Source organism: Hylobates moloch, unplaced genomic scaffold, assembly GCF_009828535.3.
Source record: "Hylobates moloch isolate HMO894 unplaced genomic scaffold, HMol_V3 SCAFFOLD_1, whole genome shotgun sequence".
Classification (NCBI taxonomy): domain Eukaryota; kingdom Metazoa; phylum Chordata; class Mammalia; order Primates; family Hylobatidae; genus Hylobates; species Hylobates moloch.
Window position 1 is genome coordinate 121,248,105 of NW_026652276.1, and position 23,033 is coordinate 121,271,137.

The 23,033-nt window shown below is 48.1% G+C and overlaps 1 protein-coding gene across 7 annotated transcripts; it reads right to left on the reverse strand.

Moving 5' to 3' along the window:
* Positions 1 to 3,547: 3,547 nt before the first annotated feature.
* Positions 3,548 to 22,611, reverse strand: UPP1 (uridine phosphorylase 1). 7 transcript variants are annotated; one of them, XM_032758128.2, is made up of 9 exons: positions 22,288 to 22,611; positions 21,332 to 21,453; positions 16,860 to 16,924; positions 11,889 to 12,006; positions 9,714 to 9,872; positions 8,288 to 8,402; positions 5,172 to 5,381; positions 4,750 to 4,896; positions 3,548 to 4,063 (listed from the first exon to the last, which is right to left on the reverse strand). In XM_032758128.2, exons 3-9 carry the CDS (start codon positions 16,901 to 16,903, stop codon positions 3,924 to 3,926), a joined length of 933 nt encoding a protein of 310 aa, XP_032614019.1. In that variant the 5' UTR covers positions 16,904 to 16,924; positions 21,332 to 21,453; positions 22,288 to 22,611; the 3' UTR covers positions 3,548 to 3,923. The 7 variants fall into 7 exon arrangements, with proteins under 7 accessions (XP_032614019.1, XP_032614018.1, XP_032614020.1 ...); XM_032758127.2 differs by having other exon boundaries at positions 21,332 to 21,515; XM_032758129.2 differs by lacking the exon at positions 22,288 to 22,611 and adding an exon at positions 21,916 to 21,947 and having other exon boundaries at positions 21,332 to 21,515.
* Between the last annotated feature and the right edge of the window lie 422 nt (positions 22,612 to 23,033).

Genomic DNA, 23,033 nt, shown 5'->3' on the forward strand with positions numbered 1-23,033 from the left:
TTTATTTTCACTGTTTTTCATCATCTGAGCACACCAAACTCTATGCATCTGTTCTCTGGCATATGGATATTTGAAGACTTCTGGCTTTTGTTACCGAGGCCTTTGCGATTATGAACATTCCTGTCCACGTTTCCTGGGCCACGTGAGTTCTCTCCATGCAAGCCCAGGAGCAGGAGTGGAATTACCACATAATACAATATATGATGGACACCTGGCTTTAAAACGTGGCTTAGTGCTAGGCTTAAGGATAAAGGTATAGGAGACGCACAGTTCATGCTCTAACATATTCCACTATCCCTATTGTCATTTATAAAGACAAACCGTCATCTCATCGTTTCTGGTCAGGGTGGCATTGTCATCGCTGTGATGAGACTGGACAGCAAGGAGGCAGCAGGAGGAGCGTGGTCACCTCCGCAACTGACACCAAAGCCCGACCTTTTATGCGAGAGTGTGGCAGCCTTCCCGAGGTAAACCCTTGACTAACTCACTAGTGACGTGCTGATTTTCCAATTTACAAAGGGCTGGATAATTATTAACATTTTCTTTTCACATTAGTGGGAGGCATTCTGAGCATATCACTTAAGGACTGCACTAGAGGAAAACATGCAGTGAACTCGCTGGCAACAATTTTTGAAATCCGGGGTAATTAGTTCCATCAGAACAATCCCAATTACATTCCTAATTCTCTCTGCCTTGCTGAAAGCACCGAAAGTGAACCGTGTTGGCGTCATTATATTCCTGCTCAGAGGAGTCTTTATCACCAGCGCTGGGAATGGAGGAGGGGTTGAGGAAGGGGCCAGTGCCCAGGTTGTGGGAAGCGCCCACAAGGGGACCAAGCCAATGATACCAGCGTGGCACAAGGGCCTGAAAGTCAAAGAGTGGCCAGTGTGGGGTGAGGAAGGGGACCAAGTTTCTGGTCGTCTCCCTAGGAATTCAAGTAACATGCATGTGAGGACATTTATAACGTCGGCTCCAGAGACATCTTGGTAGCCGAATGAGGAAAGAAAATAACTTTCATCTGAGGAATTTGAGACCTTTCAAATTATTACACCCAGAGAGACATTAAAATGGGACAATAAGCCAAACACAGTGGCTCACGTCTCTAATCACAGTGCTTTGGGAAGCCTAGGTGGGAGGGGCGCTTGAACCTAGGAGGTCAAGACCAGCCCGGGCAACACACAAGACCCCATCTCTGCAAAAAAAATACAAAAATTAGCCAGGCATGGTGGTGTGCACCTGTATTCCCAGCCACTCAGAAGGATGAGGTGGGAGGATTGCTTGAGCCCAGGAGGTCAAGGCTGCAGTGAGCTATGATTGCACCACTGCACTCCAGCCTGGGTGACAGAGCAAGACCTTGTCTCAAGAAAAAGACATCAATCACTCCTCCTTTTTAACTATGTATTCATCTCTTGGAACTGCTTGCTATTGCCACACGTAGCTATAAATTAACCTAATAATGCCACACTGAACACTATAACCCACACCCTATGGCTTAACAATGTGTAGCCATTGATCAATATCATTTCTGTAAACCAATGAGAATTCCTGGCAGACAGCTGTGTATCAGCCCATTCCCTGTCCCTTTTACCTTTAAAAAATTCACTTGTAAGTGCTGCTAATCAGAGTGTTCATTCAGGGGAACTTGAATCTATGTTCTTAGGTTGCAGTCTTCAAGCTTGGACCCAGTTAATTCTCTACTTTTACCAATTTTGCCTCAGCTTCTTCCTTTTAGGCTGACATAAACTAATCCAACAACTTCAGTTGTCATGTAAGTATAGTTATTACGTTTACTCAATCAGAACAAGACGCGTTGTTCAACCGGCATTTCCTGCGTGTCAGGGGCTGTAGGGTTCACCTGTAAGGTCAGGGATGTCGCCCCATTAGATCAACAGAGATCCACCTGGGGTGGCTGATGTGCCCTACCTCACATAGCCAGCAGAGGGCAGTGCAGTGCCAACAGCTGCAGCTTGGCCATTGACACCTGTAGAAAGAATCTCATGTTCAGGAATCATTTTACCTTCTGCCTTGTCCCGGAGGAGGGTGCTCAGGCCACAGGCTCTGTGACAGCTCCCCCAGCGAGACAGACTTCCAGGCAGTACAGAGACAAAACACCTCAAAAAGAAACTAGCCCTTCTCTTACTAATAGCAGCCTCCTCTTTAGCCTTAAATTCTATTTCTGTGTGGTTTTTTTTCTCTGCTTTACCAAAGATGTCCTCCTAGGAAGTGGCAGGCCCACCTGGCCACACTTGCGTGGGTTGAGGTGTGAAAGAAATTAACCTGCAAGTCCCCTCCTACCTGGGGCAATGGTCCACACCTGCATCCTCAGCCTGCCCCAGAGCCTGGTGATAAACATCATCTGGCTGGTCAGAGAATAGAAAGGCTACCCCACACTGGGTCCTGTACCCACAGGGGCATGGTGACATCCAGTTGAAGTCTGGGGGCACTTGGTAATTTGGAGACAGATGAGCACACAACAGTAGCAAGTCCAGCCCCTGCAGCTCGTGCTGGAGTGAGAAGCCAGGAGCAGAGCCTTTAGCATACTGCCCTGGGTGCACAGATGACTGCACAGCAACATCCCAGGACCCTGAAGTCTCCTTGAGGGTTCCAATTTCTCCTGGACAGCTTCAACAAAGGGACCAAGAAGTGCTGAGGGAGAAATGGAAGGAGATTCACTCTCCACCCTAAGCAAATCTGTATTACAGACCCTAGAGCTTGAGAAGATGGAAGGGAAGGAAGTTTTTGAATGGGTCTCTCTTGCTCTTAGCACTTAGAAGGGCATGTGGGCTCAGTAGATGCTGAATGGCCCTCAATTTGGGTTGAATCTCAGAATCACAGGGAAGGCACATTAAAGAGTGCACAGACCACACACATGCACCCACACCAAGGTCCCCACAAACCTCCCTGTGCCACTCCAAGTCACACAGCAAACTGCTAAGCAGAGCCCGCGAGCATGGGAGTGTCCCTCAGAGCCCAACCAGAAAATAAGCCCATCTCAAGGACAGGAAACAATAATACCAGAAAGTGGCCACACTGATGTGGGGAGAGTTGAGAAGTCAGCCAGGAGCCTGGGCAACCCACAAGCCAGCGAAGACCCAAGACCCAACTGCCCCTGAGCTGGGGACCTACACCTGCCCAAGAAGTAGCTGCTGCCAGACTCACCTGAGACGGACAGAGGGGCCACCCTGGATTCTCCCCTCCACTATAAGGTGCAACCCAGAAGGAAGCTAAGAGACAAGGAGTCTGGGAATGTCAGTGTGAGGCCAGGAATGAATGCCAGGCTGACAAGCCATGGACAGAAACAACAGGACAAGCTGTCTTGAGCCCAGGTGTCCTGTTTCCCATCCCTAGGTACTTGGATCAAGATACTAGCAGTGTGGACAATGGGTGGGAGGATTACTGTCATGTGATTAAGCTGGTGTGGATGGTTTTGGGAATGTGTGTGACTATAATTTGGAAACTGTGTATATTCCTGTTTAGGTATGCATTATTTCTCAAACACCCCTGCTGTCTGCTTCATTGGTTTTCAATCATCTCTCATTGCAAGTGGTGCATGGAATTTTTTAAATGTATCAGGAAATTAGTTTCCTGGCACTATTGTCAGATTTCTTGTTTAGTGACATGAAATCTGACTACCATTAGAATTTTAAAGCCTGAAAAATGTCCCTAGAAATAGTACAAAAATTTGGTAGAATGTTCTTGAAGAAACCCCAAATCAGGCTAACATCACTGAAAATGCTCCAATGAAACTTCAAAAGGAAGAACATCTCCCATGCAGTTAATCCAAGATTCTCTGTCTCTTAATCGCAATCTGATTTTCTAGATTCTTGTGTAAAGTGTGCTCAAAGTCCACACAACAGGGGATTTTGGACAATGCTTTTAATGGCAAGTCATCACAGCAGGTCTGCGGAGGTGCAGGGCTGCACTCAGGCCTTGCTCAGTTTCTTCTTGATGAAGTAGCTCACCAGCCGCTGCGGCCTCTGCTGGTACTCGCTGAGCACATTGCGAGGGCTGCTGATCTGGTCCCCTTCCAGGCGGTTCAGGAGGGTGACACACACCACAGCCGCTGCAAAGGACAAAGACCACATGAAGGCAAGGTGCCGGGGGTCTAACATTTCACAGGGACGGAATGAAGAACCCACGAGCTCTGAGGAGCAGCCTCTCTGCCTCCTCAGGAAATCAGGCTGCCCACGCAGTCAGGCGGAGCCAGAGGATGGCGTGCGGGAGGGAAAGGTGCTGGTCCAGGGGCTCGGAAGGCTCCTCCCTCTCTGACACCACCCTGCCCTGTCCCTCCCTTATTCTCATGCCTTTGCTTCCAAAAGGAATTCACCATTCCAGGACCAGCTCAGGGCTGCAAGCACCACCTTGAAAGGCACATTTTGGCCAAGGTAATGAGGGAATTCTGCAGAGCTGTAAGTTGGCCTTCAAGGGTGGCTAGTACCTTGAGGGTAGATGAACCACAATTCAGAAAGCCAAAGCGCTTTGAAAGCCGAGTTTTTTTATAGACCTGGTGGCAGCCTCATGGGGCAGCAAAACCTTTTTTGTCATTTTTCCTTCACAAGGTCACTGAGAATCCTGCATTTTGTCATGTGACAATCAAAGGACATTGAACACAGAGTTGTGGGGACAACACATATGTCAGAAAGTGACTTGGGGCGGGAGAGGCAGAAGCCAGAAATGGGTACCGGGGTGCCCCAGGAGAGCAGAAGTGAAGGGAGGAGGGGACGCCGAGGCCCATCAAGTGCTGCCTACCTTGGAGGCCGCAGGCGCTGCACATGGCGGCAAACACCGAGGACTCCATCTCGATGTTGCGGACGCCGGCTGCGTAGGCTGCCTCCAGATACGCCTGCTTGTCCTTCTCCGTGTAGGAGCAGAGAGCCCCATCCAGACGACCTTGCCCTGAGGCACACATGGAGACATGAGAACCACATGCATGTGAGAAGCTCCTATGACACATCAGCGCCACTGATGCCCAGAAGGACACAGGGACATGCAAGACCCATCCAGGTCCTGCCTAGGTCCACTCAAACGGGTCATTATAACCACTCTGGGAGAAGTGCAACTGAGACAGCAGCCTGGCACGTGGAAACGCCAGCCCACAGCGAGAAGGCAGGCTCAGGGGATGGACCAGGGTTCCCTGGCTGAAAGATGCCTCCTGGTATCCGCTACCTCACCTTCATAGAAGTCCAAGGTGCACATGGTGTTCCCCACCACTGTGGTGAACTCGCTCAGCTCTGCAGAACACAGCAACAGCTCCTGCACCAGCTTCTTGTTAAGGTCCGTTTTCCGGATGACCCGCTTCCCCAGGACAATCTGCTCAAACTCTGCCTTGAAGCAGGTATCCACTGCCTGCTCTGTTATGACCACAGTGCCAGGCTCCAGACCTGAGGAAAAAAGCAGACATCAAGATATGCAGGGTGTAAAACAAAATAAATTTAGAGCGGGGCAGCCAGGGAGCACACAGCAGAGCATATGGAAGAAAGAAGCAGATCCACCCACACATCTAAACACGAAGCATCCAGTACTGTTCTCAAATACACAGTGACCCATTTTCCCATTCAACTTTTAAGCTATGAAAGTAATTAATGCATGATCGTTATGGACACTATGGAAAAGAAAGGCAAAGAACAAAATAGAAGGCTGGGTGCAGTGGCCCATGCCTGTAATCCCAAGCACTTTGGGAGGCCAAGACGAGCAGATCACCTGAGGTCAGGAGTTCAAGACCTGCCTGGCCAACAAGGTGAGACCCCATCTCTACTAAAAATACAAAAATAAGCCAGGCATTGTGCCGGGTGTCTGTAATCCCAGCTACTTGGGAGGCTAAGGCAAAAGAATCACTTGAACCCAGGAGGTGGAGGTTGCAGTGAACCAAGATCACACCACTGCACTCCAGCATGGGCAAAAAGAGCAAACTCCATTTCAAAAAAAAAAAAAAAAAAAAGAATAAAATAAAAATGACCAGGAACCTTCAAGTACTTTGTCCCATATTTCTTGCTTCCATTCACTGCAATTTCCCACTGTCATCTGTCACTGAACCATATACCATGATGTGTTTCATTGATCCCTGTTTCATACCTTGTTAATATTTAAGACTTCAGGCAAATACTTCAAAAGTAAACCAGCAAAAGGCAGACTAGAACAGTATAATGAAGTCCCACACCCTAAACCCAGGTGAGCTATGACCAACCCCTGACCTACCTGGCCTTCCTCTCAGATTGATGCATTACTAGGGTCCAGTTTCTGTGTTCTGGGCGTGCCTTCCTGGAGTAGTTTCCTGTTTGTAGGGACATTACTCTGCTCCTTATTCTTTGTGTTATAATAATTTTAGATGGGATTTGACCATTGTTATGGACCTGGACTGAATGCTGGTTTCCCCCTCAAAATTCATAGGCTGAAATCCTAACCCCAAAAGTGATGGTTTTAGGCAGCAGGGCCTTTGGGAGGTGATTAGGTCATGAGGGTGGAGCCTGCATGAGTGGGATTAGTGCCCTTATAAAAGGGACCCCGGAGAGCTGCCTGCCCCTTCTGCCATGTGAGGACACGGAGAAAACAGAGCTCTATGAATCCGAAAGTTAGCCCTCACCAGACACCAAGTTTGCTGACTCCTTGACCTTGGACTCCGCACCCTCCAGACTATGAGATAAATTCCTATTGTTTATAAGCCACCCAGTCAATGGCATCTTGTCTATCAACCTGCAGGGACTAAGATAACTATGATCCATTTCTGATACTTATTTTAATGCAAAATTGGTTTTCCTAAACATGTGGGAGGGAACAAGTCAGATCTTTTCCGGAGCTCCCAAGTCAGTTGTTTTCATGAAACATTAAAAAACATGGCCGATTGCAAAGACCTTTGCTTCACTCCCCACATGTATCTGAACTCCTCTTTCCATTGCTACTCCTGTGGCTGTTCTGGGCAATTCAGAGTCTCCTTGCAGCAGCTTCTCCCAGCACTGGGGCTGGAGCTAGAGGAGAGCTTGGCTGATGCCTTGGTGAACCCACAGGGCCTGGAGTGTTCAAGCCCCTTGGAATTCCAGCATCACTCACATTGGGACACACAGGCCCCCTCCAGTGTCAGCTGCCATCCTCACCATGTCCCCCTGCACCTTCCTAGGAGTGCCTGGGACTCTTGTTCTCAGGTCTGTCCATCGCCTTGAGCTTCCCCCTGAGCAGCTAGCTGCCAACACAACCAGATCCTGAGGCTTTTTGTCTCCACCCATTCATACTTTGGGGTTTGTGAGGATAGCGCATCACCTTTTATTATCAACTGTGTCCAGGGGTTTTTGGTTTTGCTCCCTAGTTGCTCTTTCCATTTTTATAGAGCAATTGAGGAAAATTCAAAATCTCTACTACTCCCTCCAGAATTATCTGATCATTGTTTTAAAAATCACTACAGAGCAAGAACTCAAGAACCATTCACTAGAGTTCCTGGCAGAGGCCAGCATGCTATGCACAGCTGTGAGTGTCAGGTGGGCAGCACTGGAGACTAAGTCTGCAGGACCGAGACAGCTCATGGCCATTGGTGTGTTGTCCTAGGGACAATTTCACTAAACTTGGAATTACAGTCATACAAACACAGATTTTATGCATCAATCTCTCTATGTAACAAAAAGAAAAGAGACAAGATAACATATGCAAAAGATTTGGGTCTAAAGCAAGTCCCCTTTCAAGGTCAGGACACTTAAATTCTAGAATTGCTATAAATCGTAGATAGTCCAGGCCCTAGACAGGCTGGAACAAGTGCACACAGGCCTGGCCAGCAGCGTCAAAGCTCAACTTTCTCTAGGGCACATGCAGGCTTCTTCCCTGAGCTCTGACATTTTAAGCTAATTTAAGGGCACTTATCTGAGTTTCATACCGTGCCTCTCTCTTCCCCCCTTTGATTTTCCCGTGGCTTTTCTCATAAGGTGCCTCAAATCCCTGCAGGATTAGGGAGGAGGAAAAGTAAGCAAAGGAAAGGAGAGAATGGAGAAGAAGCGGGATTAGAAAGAATAAGAGAGAATCAAGCAGACAAGAAGGCACAAATTGTGTAACCCCAAAAGGATGAGTTTCCCCCATATGCATGGTGTGGTGCCCTTCTGCTGCCTAGCTCTGGGGTGCGGGTTGGGAGAACAGGTTGGACAAAAACAACAAAACAAGCTTCTTTTCACACCTCCTGTTAACAAGCTTCCCTTGAACAAAGCCAAGAAAGGAACTCTTTGTCTCTAATCCCACACCATGTAGAAGCTGCCTCGGCATGCCCCAGTCCCTCATCCATTCACAGGGCAAGAGGCCCCTCTGCAGACCTTACCTATCCCACCAGAAGTGCCAATGCGGATGATAGTGACGTTGGAGCACCGGGCATAGTACAGCAGCTTTATGAGCTCATGCAACATGATTGAGATAGAAGGAATGCCCATACCATGCTGGAACCAGGGAGAAACACCCGAGTTAAGCCAAGGTTGTGACTTTGTCAATGTTCTGGTTGATGTTTCATGTGATGTAATTCAACCTACCATGCCCATTGACATAGTGATGAAAGATAAACTTTTTAAATATAAATTTAAGAACTAGTAACACTTTGGGAAACTTTAAAGTGTATGCAAAGCTGTCAAAGACAAAACCCCATTTGATCAACACAATTTGTCAAATAGGTAACAGCTGCGGACCCAGGGGCTCAGCAGGGAAGCAGCAGTCTGCTATTGCCAGGTAACAAACAGCTCCTTCTAGCATTTGAAGCCCTGCATAAATACCCACTCTATTCTCCCACACCCCACCACAGGTTAAAGTTTTATCTCCTTTCTCTTTTCTCCCTACACCCTCTACTTCAGCCAAACTAAGTAATCAGCTGGTTCCTCAGCCCACTGGACACAGGATGCCTTGCTGATCTTGTCTGCCTGTGCCTTTTCCTCTCTTTGGGGTCCCTGCATACCTCCTTCTCCTGCTCTCCTCTTCAGAGCACCCCCCTAGTGTCACATCTTCTGTGATGCCTCTCCCCAGATGGACTCAGCACTTTCCAGGGGCTGTTCCTGTGGCAGAGCCATACAGTGGAGGCATCCCTGCTAGAATCGGTCACGGAGCCTTACACACAGGAAGGGCTTGCACAAATTATCAGTAACTGAATAATGTCTTGGCTCCCCAACGTATTCTAGTTGGTTGACATAGCTAGAGTCCTCAGCTGACTGGAGAGGTAGCGGTGCACATCTCAACAAAAGGGGTTCCCTTTCCTTACTCTGCAGCTGTTCATTTATATTGCTCCTGACAAAATCAAAACTGAAAAATGAAAAGAGTTCTATGGTAGAATCTGGAGATGTCTGTGTTCACCATGCTCATTGCTAAATCAAAATGTGTTTTGAAGTAACTCACTGTGAGGTGGCAGAGAGGATTAGAGGTCTGGTACTTTGAGGCTCTCCTTCCATCCTGCTCCAGGCAGGGCACCCCCTACTGTCCCTCCTCTACACCCCAAGCACCCTAACTCCCTGCACCTGCCACCCTCACACTGTGTAGACAGACAGCTGTGTATATGCATTTGTGTACTTAGTCGCCCCTGGAGACTGAGCCTCAAGGACAATAGCCTGGGTTCAATAATCTGAATCCCAGCTACTGTGGGCTCACCCTGCTCCCAGCCATTTACAGTAAACAGGTGTTAGGGGACCAGCTGTCTGTGTGTGCAGAGGGATGGGGCACAGGGGGTTGCAGAGCCTAGAGACTGAGCACAAGGGAAGGCAGGTACTCACACTGACAGACAGCACCGGTCCTACTTTATACATGGCATAGCGGTCAGTTCCCGCACAGATGTTGGGATAGTCTCTACCTGGGCAGTCAAGGCCCAGCTCTGCACCAACGCACCTGATGAAGGCTTTCATCCGGGAGGGGCTTCCACCAACACACACAAACTGCAGCCAGAGGAGAGAGACCCCTGTTAGTGCACTATCTATAGCAGAGGTCCTCAAGTGGGGCCCCTAGACCAGCAACATCAGTATTACCAACAAACTTGCTAAAAATATAAGTTCACTGGCCTCACCAGGACCTGCTGAATCTAAGGGGCCCAGTAATCTGCTTTAACAAGGCCCCCTGGTGAGTGCTCAGGGTGGGCGGCCAAGCATCAGAAGGCAGTCAGCTCCACAAACGCAGGAATCCAGACCCTTGCTCTCTCTGAGGAGGTAATTCCAGGTCCTGTGCATCCTCGGCCTCCCTCCGTCATGTAGAAGGTGGCTTGTGGAGACAGCCTAGGTTTGAAACAGAGGGAGCAACTCCTCACTGTCCCTCTGTGTTACCAGGGCCCCACAAAATGGGCTACTGATCGCTCTCTCGCCTGGTTACTTGAGTGCCAAATAGCCAATGCTTGAGAAGAGCCAGACGAAGCCTAGAGGCGGCTCAGGAAGTGTTAGCTATTCTGGGTGGGTCTCTCTCAGAGAAGTAAAAACTTTAATTTGCACAACATCATGTAAGAAAATGTTGGTTTTGAAAAAAAAATTTTTTTTAAGTGAGTAAGTTTTTAAAGAGTTTGAGGATGGCTGGGCACAGCGGCTCACACCTGTAATCCCAGCACTTTGGGAGTGGGCAGGCAGATCACCTGAGGTCAGGAGTTCCAGACCAGCCTGCCCAACATGGTAAAACCCCATCTCTACTAAAAAATACAAAAATTAGCTGGGCATGGTGGCAGGTGCCTACAATCCCAACTACTCAGGAGGCTGAGGCAGGAGAATCACTTGAATCCAGGAGGGGGAGGTTGCAGTGAGCTGAGATCACACCACTGTACTCCAGCCTGGGTAGTGAGACTCCAGCTCAAAAAATTTAAAAAAAAAAAAAAAAAAAAAAGAGTTTGAAGATAAAAGAAAAGAATTATTAATTATTCTCTAAACATAAAAAAGAAAATTCCATAGCCTGGAATAAAATCACTATGGATTAACTTAATAGGATGAATGACATTTTAATGAATTAAATGCACATGGAAAGTTGTCCACAATTTGAAACCAACACTATCAAATAACAGGATGATTGATAAGACATAACACTATTGTTTAATTATGATCCCATGTAGCAGCACTGGATTCTAGCGTCCTAGTATATTTCGATTTTTAATTCTATATGTCAGTTCATCTTTACCCATTAGACATTTCAAAGTCCTATGTTAAGATAAATGAGAACTAAGGGACTTAAGACTTTGTAGAAAAAATTAACTGGAAGCTGCAAGAAGCAAAATAAGACATTAAAGGCAATTAACTAAACAGAATATCAATATGTATCTTACATTACAAACAAGATACAATGACCTTTATTTACTATCCTTTGCTTCCCTAGGAAATTTTTACATCCTTCTCTTCTCTCAATGAAGCATTAGGAAGTTTATTTTATATATAGTTTCAAATACATAGCCATGCCCCATGTAACGCTGTTCTGGTAAGCAAAGAATCACATATACACAACAGTGGTCCCAGAAAATTATATAATACCATGATTTTACTGTAGCTTTTCTATGTTTAGATATGTATAGATACACAAATGCTTACCACTGTGTTACAACTGCCTACAGTATTCAGGACATTCACATGCTAGAGGTTTGTAGCCTAGAGGCACGTGGCCCAGGCAAGTAGCAGGCTCTACCACCTAGGTTTGTGTGGTTATGCTCTATGGCATTTCTCAGATCGTATTTCCAGCGTTAAGCAATGCATGACTGCACTAAATTTGCAAAAGATGAATTAGGGAACAATTTGGCACTACTTAGGATAGTTTTACTTGCTAGTTCACATACTTGAAAGTTAAAAATTTGCAAAAATTTGGTAACCATTATGTCTTCATAAACCTGTCAGCTGTGGCCTCTCAAGCATTTGCGGGTTGGTCTACCTGTATAATACAGGGGGAGGTTGATCTTAAGATAAATTCCAAGGTGTCAACACCTGGCCTCTTACCTTCACATCTCCAAACAAGGCTGGGAAATTGTGTTTGCTAGTGGTGAGATTGAAATGGTAGAGAACATCTTCTTTCATTTTTGCTATGTTTGGATTTAAAAGTCTGACGGGGCAATCACTGTTAAAAAACAAGAAAGTGGAAGGCTTACAGAACATCAGTGCCCAACAGCCGACATTATCACAGATGTGCCCCATGTCAGACACGAGGCTCATGGTGGGAGAAAGACAGGGCCAGATCCCGGAGATAAGACAACCCCAACATTGTCAAGGTCCCCACTTGCCTCCCCTCTGTTCTTCCCCCTTCTCCTCCCTCTTAACCCCTGTTGCTCCCATGGTTCTGTTTGTAGGGCAATAGGGATGAAATCAGAAGAGCACACAAAAGTACACAGATGGAAATGTTCGATCTACCCATACAAGGAGTAGGGAGTTTAGCCAGTTGCTCCTCTAATCAAGTTCATTCAATGTATAAACTTGAATTTATTTTAAAACTACTATGTTTACCATAGGAAATATGAACAGAAATAGAAGGAAAGACAACCTCTCATCCTACCTTCCAGAGATAACCTTTCCAATCTGCATACCTTCAATTTGTTTTTGTTTTTGTTACACTAGCTACCACTTCTCCAGCACAATATCCAATAGGAGTGACAAGATAAGACATCTGTTTATCTGCTAGAAAATGTACATGTGGCGCATGCTGGTCTACAGCAAGCATCAGTAAACTTTTCTTCATAAAAGGCCAGATAATAAATACATGTGGTTTTGCAGGCTGCATGATTTCCGCTACTTCTCAAGTCCACCGTAGGCATGTGAAAGCAACTACAGATAGCACACAAATGAGTGAGTGTGGCTGTGTTCCAATAAAAGCTTCCTTACAAAACAAATGCCCCAGGTCTAGATGAGTCCCTCAAGCCTGTCAAAGTCCCTTAGAGCCAGCCTCAAACATAGCTCCTTCAACAATGTATGCCTTCTGAGTCCTAGGGATGGGTGGGCTCCCTTACAGGAAACAGAGGCAGACATGGACGCTGATGTCAGGGCAACTGGGGACTTCTTTTTCTTCCTTCTGAGTCTGACTTTCTGCCCTGAACCCCCTGGTCATGTCTCCTCCTCAATCTAACTCACGAGAAAAGAAAAAGATACAAGAGAGGCAGGGTCTCAGCTGCCACAGATTTGGAAATAACTGTTAAATAAGGGATGCACCCCTTTCACAGACATTGTCCATTCTCTCCCCACACGATGCTTGTTACACCTTATCTATATTTTAACACTGTTATACATAATTAATGTAATAACTTTACCTCCAGCAACAAAAATTTCTGAAGGCCATGACCACATCTTATGTATCTCTGAATCCCACGTAACACACCACAGACAAGGAAAACAAGGTTGAGATGGTCCCATCCTGTTTTATTTATTTTATCTATCATTTTATCAAATCCCTATTTCTATCTGGCACTCAACAACAGCAGACACCCAGGCTCCAAACACACTGATGGCCTATACCTGACTGCTTCCTCCTTTCATGCCTGTCAAATGTTCCTTCCCGTCAATTCCCCTAGAGTGGGGTCCAGGTGAGCTCACACCTGAACATTTCAGAAAGGCTGATACAGAAAACATAAGTACAAAGGGTTATACACAGAGAAAGGGAGATCTTTGTATAAGGGGACAGGGGGCTAGGTGACTGTCTCCTGTATGGGCAGGCAGGGACTGTGCTGACTACACTAGTGAATCTGCTGAAAACCCTGCTCAGGAAGGCACAGCAGCCTGCCTGAAGCACAGAGCCACACCCACCTGCCCCTAAGCCCACCTCTTCCTGACAAGCTATGGGGGGTCTCCAGAATCAGGGTTCATTCTACTCTGGGATGTGGGGCAAGGCCATTTTTCAAGGGACCAAATCCAGAATCACGTGTGGTAAGGACCATCCCTGAACTTTCCTCAGAAAGCCTTTTTGATCTCTAGGCCAATCTGAAATTCTGACAATCTGCACACCCCACAGTATTTTAGGATCCTTTAGTGACAACTATTTTTCATGTAAGTAACATTTCCATTCTCCTCCTTCAGGATGTTAGAAATACACAGAGTACAACATAGAAGGGCTAAGAGTCATGCTTCAAAATAACAAAACAGGATGTGATTAAGACAACTTTGTCACATATTGCAAAATAAAATACTTGTCTTTTCTCCTTGATTCTGAGAAATGAAGAAGAAGGAAATAGGGTGTAACCGTGAAGACAGGCAATGATTTTAAAACATGAAAATTTGGCCGGGTGCAGTGGCTCACTCCTGTAATCCCAGTACTTTAGGAAGCCAACGCAGGTGGATCACTCGAGCCCAGGAGTTCGAGACCAGCCAGGGCAACATGGTGAAACCCTGACCCTACAGAAAATGCAAAAATTAGCCAGGCATGGTGGCATGCACCTGTAGTTCCACCTCCCTGGGAGGCTGATGTGGGAGGATCACCTGAGCCCAGGAGGTTGAGGCTGCAGTGAGCCCTGATCACACCACTGCACTCCAGCCTAGATAACAGAGTAAGACTGTCTAAAAATAAAAAATAAAGTAAAATTTAAAAAGTAAATTTAACATGTACCATAATGAACCAGTAGATGCCCCAATTTATTTTTTGAAGGATTTTAAAATAACAAGTCAGAGACATACTACTTGGAAAAATACATTTCTCTAGTCTACACATAATTTCAAGTCACTTTATTCTGCTTTATTCTATCACTTTATTCATCTAGCAAATATTCAGTTAGCATCTACTATGTAAAAGAAATATATGAAATGAAAGAAATGAAAACTGGGCGCGGTGGCTCATGCCTGTAATCCCAGCAATTTGGGAGGCTGAGGCGGGCAGATCACTTGAGCCCAGGAGTTTGAGATCAGCTTGGACATAGTGAAACCCTGTCTCTGTGAAAAATACAAAAACTAGCCAGGTGTGGTGGTGCATGCCTGTAGTCCCAGCTACTCAGGAGGCTGAGGTGAGAGGATCACTTGAGCCCAGGAGGTGGAGGTTGCAGTGAGCTGAGATCACACCTCGGCACTCCAGCCTGGGTAACAGGGCGAAACCTTGTCTCAATAAAAGAAAAAATGGAAAAAAAAGAAAGAAATGAAAACCGGCTTCTGATTCCAGGAGTTTATCAGCAGGGAAGAGAAAGCAGTATCAACCTTTATATAAACTTGCCCAAATAGCTTAGGACTGGCACATGTGGAGACAAGAAGAGAATGAGATCGGTGAGACATGGGGGCCTGAGGTACTGGGGAAGGGGAAGTGGGAGGGCTCCAGAAAATGCTGACTGAATCTCGCACCAGCCAAGCATCCTGTGCTGGGTGTACTGAACATAAAGATGAGTAAGATCCAGTTCCACTCATGGAAGGCTTCCGACTTGGGGTAGAAATGAAATTATTAATAGCTAGCACATATCAATTCATTTAATACTCTCAATATAAACTAAGTACCATCAGTAACCCCATTCAAAGCCCAAGGTCACATACTTCCTAAGAGGCTGTACTCCCGAGCTCTACACCTGACTGCCTTTCAGCAAGTGGAACATGATTAGCAAATAGCTGATGATAAAACAAGGGAGGGTAAAATAATTACTGAAGAGAGGGAAGGGGAGGAAGCCCTCACTGAGTTGCTTGGCACTTGGTATGCCGGCCCTGTTTTCTCCAGCCTTCATGTCCACCACTCCCCTCCACCCCCACCAGCCTCCTACTGGGCCTCAACCTCAAGCCATGGCAGGAGGAGGAAGGAGGGGAGCTCCAGAAACTGGGGACAAGGTATTTTTGGCTGTCAATGACTGTAAATACCAGGAATACTATTAGTTCAATTAAAAAATAATCACTGAGGCGGGCCACAGTGGCTCACGCCTGTAATCCCAGAGCTTTGGGAGACTGAGGTGGGTGGATCACTTGAGGTCAGGAGTTCGAGATCAGCTTGGCCAACATGGTGAAACCCCATTTCTACTAAAAATACAAAATTAGCCAAGTGTGCTGGCTTGCACCTGTAATCCCAGCTACCTGGGAGGCCAAAGCACCAGAATTGCTTGAAACTGGGAAGCAGAGGTTGCAGTAAGCCGAGATTGCGCCACTCACTGCACTCCAGCCTGGGCGACAAGAGCAAAACTCCATCTCAAAAAAAAAAAAAAAAAAAATCACTGCAGGGAATGTCCACAGGCACCAGAAACTCCAAAAATGGACACCAGGACTTCTGGGGAATGGAGGAGGAGAGGAGCATTGTCCATATGGAATTATGACCTGGGTATGCAGCTGTCACATGCGAGACTTCAGAGAGGTTTCAGGGAAGTTACAGAGGAACAAAGGACCAGGAGTCCAGAGCAAGGGGGGCCAGAGGTCACAACCCTGGATGGTGCCAAGGTCAGAGGCCACCAAGAATGGGGAGAGGCCATGGCGGCAGGACAGAAGGCCTGCCCAGGTAACCCCAGCAGAGGTGGGAGACAACTGGGGGGGTGAGAAAACAAGAATAATCAGCGGACTAAAGTTCACATAGGAATCAGAATGAAGACAAGAAATTCTTGCTTTTCTAGCAATGCCTAAACACAAGTGGTGTCATGCCAAGCATACCAGAAGTATGACAAACTGCAAAGAAATAAGAAGGCATTTAAGATTCAGAACCAAGGCAGAGCTGAGTGATAAGCAGGGGATTTTGTTTAAGAAAAGTGGCACATAGAGGAAAAACCCACTAGACAGAGATTTGAGCAGGGACTTGTCTGGTTTTCTGAAACAACATGTCCTAAGAATCAAGAGCTGAGGCCCCAGTGCCCAACCCCAGAGGTCTTTAACTATTTAATTTATGAACCTCCTGAGTCATTAATCCCTCCAGGCCTCAGTCTCTTTCACAAGCATCAAATGTGTTAATATATGTCAAGTCCTTAGAAAAATGTGTGGCACAACATATGCTCTATAAACAACCCAACCCCACCCAACCCAACCTGGAATGAAATGGAGCCTTACTTGTGATTTTCAGGGTTCTCTGCATTGGCTCCTGTGGCCGCCATTCCGTCAACTGAGGCAGGACCCTAAGGAAAAAAAATCACAGAATGGAGTGAATCCACTCAGTAGAAACCAAGGTCGTGCAGAGTCCCACTAATATGTAGAAAGTCAGTGAAATGAAGTGGAATTCCTTACACACCTGATGTAAGTGTGTAAATTGCGTGAGAAATAGAAACAGAGAGGAGAGTGTGTATGTGTGTTTACAGCATTGCTAGTTTCAGAGAGGAGGTGCTGAAAATGTGCCAAAAGCCTAAGTGGACAGGCACCTCACACCTCCAGAGAACCTGTCCCCTTTATGCCTGTAAACCCAGCACTTTGGGAGGCCAAGGCGGGTGGAGATCATGAGTTCAAGACCAGCCTGTCCAATACAGTGAAACACCATCTCTACTAAAAATACAAAAATTCCAGGTGTGGCGGCAGGTATCTGTAATCCCAGCTACTCTCAGGAGGCTGAGGGAGGACAATCACTTGAACCTGGGAGGCAGAGGTTGCAGACGAGACTCCATCTCAAAAAACAAAACAAAATAAAACAAAACAAAAACAAAACCCTGTCCCTTATTCCCAATTTCCCAGCCCAGCAAGTCAAGACTCACTGACCCAACACACCACATCTCTCTGCCTCCCTTTTCTTAATAGAGATGGAGTCTCACTCTGTCACCCAGGCTGGAGTGCAGTGGTGCCATCTTGGCTCACTGCAACCTCCACCTCCCAGGTGCAAGCAATTCTTCTGCCTCAGCCTCCCGAGTAGCTGAGACTACAGACACGCACCACCACATTCAGCTAATTTTTATATTTTTAGTAGAGACGTGGTTTCACCATGTTGGCCAGGCTGTTCTCGAACTGCTGACCTCAGGTGATCCACCTGCCTCGGCCTCCCAAAGTGCTGGGATTATGGGTGTGAGCCACCGCACCCAGCCTCTGCCTCACTCTTCTAGAATCTCAGATGCTCTTCTCCCCGGGAAGAATTGGATCAAAGGTGGGGAAAAGGTATCAGCTCCAGGGGGAGCAGTGGGGACAGGGGACCACCATAGGAGGGAGAGGGACTGAGGCTGACCTGAGTCAGCCCACGGCCCCGCCTCCACTGCAAAGCCCCATGAAGGAAAACGTGGCATACCTGCAGTTATTCTACTAGGGCTCAGTAGTCAGAAATCCCCAAGACCACTTCTCTGTGTGGAGAAGGGCAGGGTTTTGCCAGAGCTCTTTGAAGGAGGGTGAGACTCACGTTTTGAACTCAGTGAATAAAGCAACAAATCCCTGAATGCCCTGTAATGGCCAGGCCCCCAACTCCCTGGAAAGCCTTGCAGAGTGGGCAGGATTCGTGCTGAGAGGAGGAGAGTGAAGCCCTGGGTCTACAGGATGATCCAAGGCTCATAAACACATCAGTAGGAGTCTGTGAAGTGGAGCTGCTTTCCTGAGGTCAAGCCAGTTGTTTCCATGACACGGTTCTCACCTTCGTAATTCAGCCGTCTCTTGTCACCAAGCTAAAACCCAAAAGGTCCCTTTTTGGAGAATGGGATTTATTATTACCATAATATAGTGATCATTTCCAGCAAATTTTGAATGCCAGGGAAAACTACAGTTGTTGGGTGTGGAGAAAAATGTTCCCTCCAATTGCTGCCTTAAATCTCTCCACCAGGCTTTCATTCTCCCTTAGCATTTACACAACACTTCTTTGGAAATCCCAGCCTACTGCAGTCCAGCTAAGGAGAGCTAAGAAGGGGAATAAGCTGTGGTGTTGTTGATTTTTTTTTGTTTTTAATTCAACACTTTATTTTTCATTTTTTAGAAACAGGGGGCCATGCACAGTGGCCCACGCCCCTAATCTCAGCACTCTGGGAGGCCGAGGAGGCCAGATCACTTGAGGTCAGCAGTTCAAGACCAGCCTGGCCAACATGGTGAAACTCCATTTCTACTAAAAATGCAAAAAAGTAGCTGGGTGTGGTGGCGCATGCTTGGAATCCCAGCTACTCGGGAGGCTGAGGCAGGAGAATCACTGGAACCCAGGAGATGAAGGTTGCAGTGAGTCGAGATCATGCCACTGCACTCCAGCCTGGGTGAAAGAGCAAGACTCTGTCTCTAAAAAAAAAAAAAAAAAAAGGAAAGAAACAGGGTCTCACTCTGTTACCCAGACTGGAGTGGAGTGGTGCGATCACAGCTCACTGCCACCTCAAATTACTGGGCTCAAGTGATCCTTCCACCTCAGCCTCCGAGTAGCTGGAATTACAGGCATGAGTCACAACACCAGTGTGAAGGGAATGAGTTTTAAAAGAGGTATCACACCTTGGCCCCCAGTTCACCAGTGGCCAAATGAAGGACAGTGTAGGGATGAAGCTTCATGAATAGGCAGAGCTACCTCTCCTTACACCTGTGGAAGGAGAGAGAAGCCAGGGCAGTGTTTCTCATCAAAAGGCACTACAGGAGGATCCTGGGGCATTGGCGTCTGGTCATGATTTCAGGCCTTCTTCAGGATCCATTAAGCAGACCTACCGACTGAGGGAAGAAGTAGGGTTTAGGGTCAGGCAGAGTCCTGATCCCCAGGGCCAGTTTCTGTCGGGCAGGAACATTCCCCCGTAAGAGCGGCTCCTCTGAAGAATGTGCCCTCTTACAACCTCCCCTAAAACTCTGCCCCCTCCAGGCTGCTATTTTTGTCTTTAGGGGTAGGGAGCTAATGGGAGGGAGCAGCCCCCCAGTGAACTGGGCAGGGAAGAGCTAAGAGGTGAGCTCCCTTGGGCCACCAGCTGAGAACATCCCACTGAATCAGAGACTGCTGAGTGGCCCCCGGAAAGCTCTCCAGAGAGAATACAACCCCGTTTGTAGAAAAGGAAACCAAGCCAAAGACAGAACTTCCGGTCTGGCCTTGCAGAGTAAGGATGTTTCTCTCTAGGTTTGGTTGCTTTTCTTTACTCTGAACCAGAGAAACCAAGGCCACATCAGCAGAGAAATCAGTTCCCTTGTCCAGTCATTGCCTTCATTGCCTTCTGCTGGCTCCTTCCTAGTGGGCTCCACGACCAGCCTCACTCTCTCTTTCCCTTTGCAATCTTAGTACCTGTAGGATCCCGCCTCCTGGGTGTGAGTGTCCCAAGAACTAACTTCTCTCCACTTTTCAGCCCTGCACCCAAGGAGGCTCTATTTAACCACACCCACGTGGGCAGAGTAAGTTGCAGATGTCTGCAATGCTCCAGTGGAAAAGACCCTGGTGTTGAAGATGTCAGACTGCGCTGATTTTAGAAAACCTTTCTCCTAACATTTGTACCACAATGTTCTCCAACTTCTGTAAGGAAATGAAATTCAGTTTCTCAACAAGTCTTCTTTCACCTCTCTAGAAAGCCATGCTCTTCGCTCCCCTCCCCACATAACAGGAGAGTTTTGCTGGTTTCACCTGGGCTGCAAATTCTACCTCCCAGGGAAATCCTAAACCTGGCTTAGGATTTGACTCCCCAAGGAAGAGCCTTTTCGGTGATCACCTGGGGCTCCCTACCTATTACCAGCCAGATCCATCTTACTCAAAAAAAAAAAAAAAAAACTGAAGATGTTTTTAATTTTTTTTTTAGTTTTAACCCATTAAACTCAAATCAGATTGGTTAAGTTACTTGCATAAATAGCTTAGTTTGTAAACATTTAAAATACTTTTTTGAATGAACACATTTCAAAAGCAAATGTGTGTGAGAGAGAGAGGAGAAGGAAGAAGAATGTTTGGTGTTTAGGGAAGAGGAAAACCTAGAAGTTTCATTTTCTGTTATATATTTGATTTTTGGTTTTTGGGTTTCTTTGTTTTTACAATAAGTTTGCATTAATTTTAAGATCAGTAAAGTCAACAAAATTCCACTTTGACAAAAAGCCCATGTAAAGAAACACTAATTTATCCTTCTTAAACGAAACATGAATGCCCACCAGTGCTGAAAGAATTGGAACCACGAATATAATCTGTGCTCGATAAACCTGTGCTTAATTAAAACGGTCTGCGGTGATGAGGTTTAATGCAGAGGACTAGAAGGTCAGGGTGGCCTCTGAAAAAAGAAATAATGTAAGAGCAGCTGAGACGTGGGGAAAGCTTGGGCCAAAATGCAGATGGGCAAACAAACTGAAAGGCGGGAGAGACAAAGGCCTGCCCTGGGAATGGCTCAGCAGCGCTTGTAGAAATCCAGAGTAAGACATTCTTTCTATTCAAGGAAGTCACAAAATTTTTTAAAGACCCACGGTTGCAGCCAATGAATGGAACCAATGGTCTTTTTAACCAGAAGACCCCAGGAAGATAGAAAATGAGCCAAGGAAAGGCCAGGCAGGGGACAGTGGGGAAAGGAAACAGGGATGGAGAATCAGAGAGAGGGAAGTGCAGAGACAGGTCACCCAGGCGCCTGGAAACTGCCTCTATGGCATTCACGGGAAACGGCCTTTCTACTCCGGATCCCAGACTGTGTTTCTTTGAAACTGACCGTCAGAGGAGAGCGGCTGGAGGCCGACAGACGTCTGCAGTGGGAGGCGCTCCAGGCGTTCCAGGCAGGGGCAGGAAGGCTGCCGGCGAGTCACCAGCGACCGCGAGTCACCTCACCAAGCCCTGAATTGGGACAGGAGACGAGACGTGTCGACAAACTGCGGAGTTCCTCGCTTCTCTGGGTCCTGCCAGGTCCAAGAACAGGTTGCCATATAAAAGAATCGTAAAGGGACCCCCTTCCCCATGCAAATTATGTCATATAACGCATATGCCTATGAAGTTTCTCTGCGGAGCTGCCAGATAACTCGATGCCAATATTTTATGCGGTAACATTTTGTTAAATGTTGACTCGATGGCCACTTGACTCCATCTGAACTCTGAAAGCTCGCGTAACGATCATCCTCCAAATGAAATTTTACCCCCTTCTCCCTTTAAAAGGCGGTGGGGACAAAACATCACTTCGTCACTGAAGTCACCAACTCCTTCCTCTTTTCTGGGGCTCCCAGCATAGTTCTAGGGGTTCCCGCATTCCCCGCCCGGGTTTGGGCTGCGAGAAGCGCCCGCCTGCGCCCTGCGGGACCTGACCCTGCCGGCTCTGCCTCCACCCTCGCTGCGCCTCGGCCCGGTGGGCTCCCCGCCCGGAACCCCGCGCGCTCCGTCGCCGGGACGTGGGAGAGGCAGGCACGGGGTGGACCCGAGGAAGCACATCCCGCCCGCGCGCTTTCCCTACGCCCACCTCGCTCTGCACACACCCGCCCCAGAACCTCCCGGCCGCGCGCCCGCCTCCCCGCGCAGCCGCGCCGGGCCGCTCTCTGCTCCTTCTCTGCAGCTGACAGCCAAGGTGCACCAGAGCCTCCGTCACCGCCCCTACAGGTAAATGGGCACGTGGCCAAGGCAGGGGACGGGCTAGCCTCCTGGGAAGAGAGAAAGGCGGGAGCCGGGCCGCAGGCGACTCACCACTCGGCCTGCGCAGAGACCCGCTACACCCGCGGCGCCATCCTCGCACTGCGACACCGGCGACAAACACAATGCTCCAGGGCCGGACGAAGGGTCGGCTCTCGGGAGGCTCGCGGACGGCGGGGCGCGGGTCTGTGCGCCGGAGCACTCGAATGAGGGAGACACTTGCGAGGTGAATCTCATATGGAGTCTGCGGGCGGCCCCGCCCTGCCCGGGGGTTACCGCTTGGCTCGGGCCCCGCCTGCCCTGGGCCGGCGGACTCAGCTGACCGCATCCTGGGCCATCCCGCAGACAAGCCCCGCCCGCCCCACCTTCCTCTGCCCCTCTGGCCCCGCCTCCCTCCCCTCCCCCTCCCTCCCCTCCCCCTCCCTCGCCTCCCCCCCCCCCCGCCCCCCCCCCCCCCCCTCCCCCCCCCCCTCCCCTCCCCCCTCCCGCGAAGGTCCCGGGAGCCTCCGCCCGCAATTGCTTCTCCCATCTGCGGAGCAGTTGGGCAATTGTTAAGAACCAGCAGCCAGTTCTGTTACTCATTAAACCGCTCCTACTACAGAGGAGCTCTCCTTACCCACGTGGTCCTAACCTGGGGCGGAGGAAACCGGACTAGAAGCGGCTCTAGGACTAACCCAAGGTCACGCCGCCAGGCAGGATCCCCGGTCTGTCTGTCTGGAGGTGGGCCCCGCGGCTGGGGCCAGCGGAGAGAAATGACAGCGTGGAACCAGCCCTGGCCCGGTGGTCGGGAATGTGGAGCT

What these genes read in the sequence shown, in the direction of transcription:
- UPP1 (XM_032758128.2), bottom strand. Translation starts at nt 16,903, where the DNA reads ATGGCGGCCACAGGAGCCAATGCAGAGAACCCTGAAAATCACAA. An exon ending in GAGAACCCTGAAAATCACAA is followed by an intron (nt 12,007 to 16,859) that starts GTAAGGCTCCAT and finishes GTTTTTTAACAG; the next exon opens with TGATTGCCCCGTCAGACTTT. An exon ending in GACCGGTGCTGTCTGTCAGT is followed by an intron (nt 8,403 to 9,713) that starts GTGAGTACCTGC and finishes CCCTGGTTCCAG; the next exon opens with CATGGTATGGGCATTCCTTC.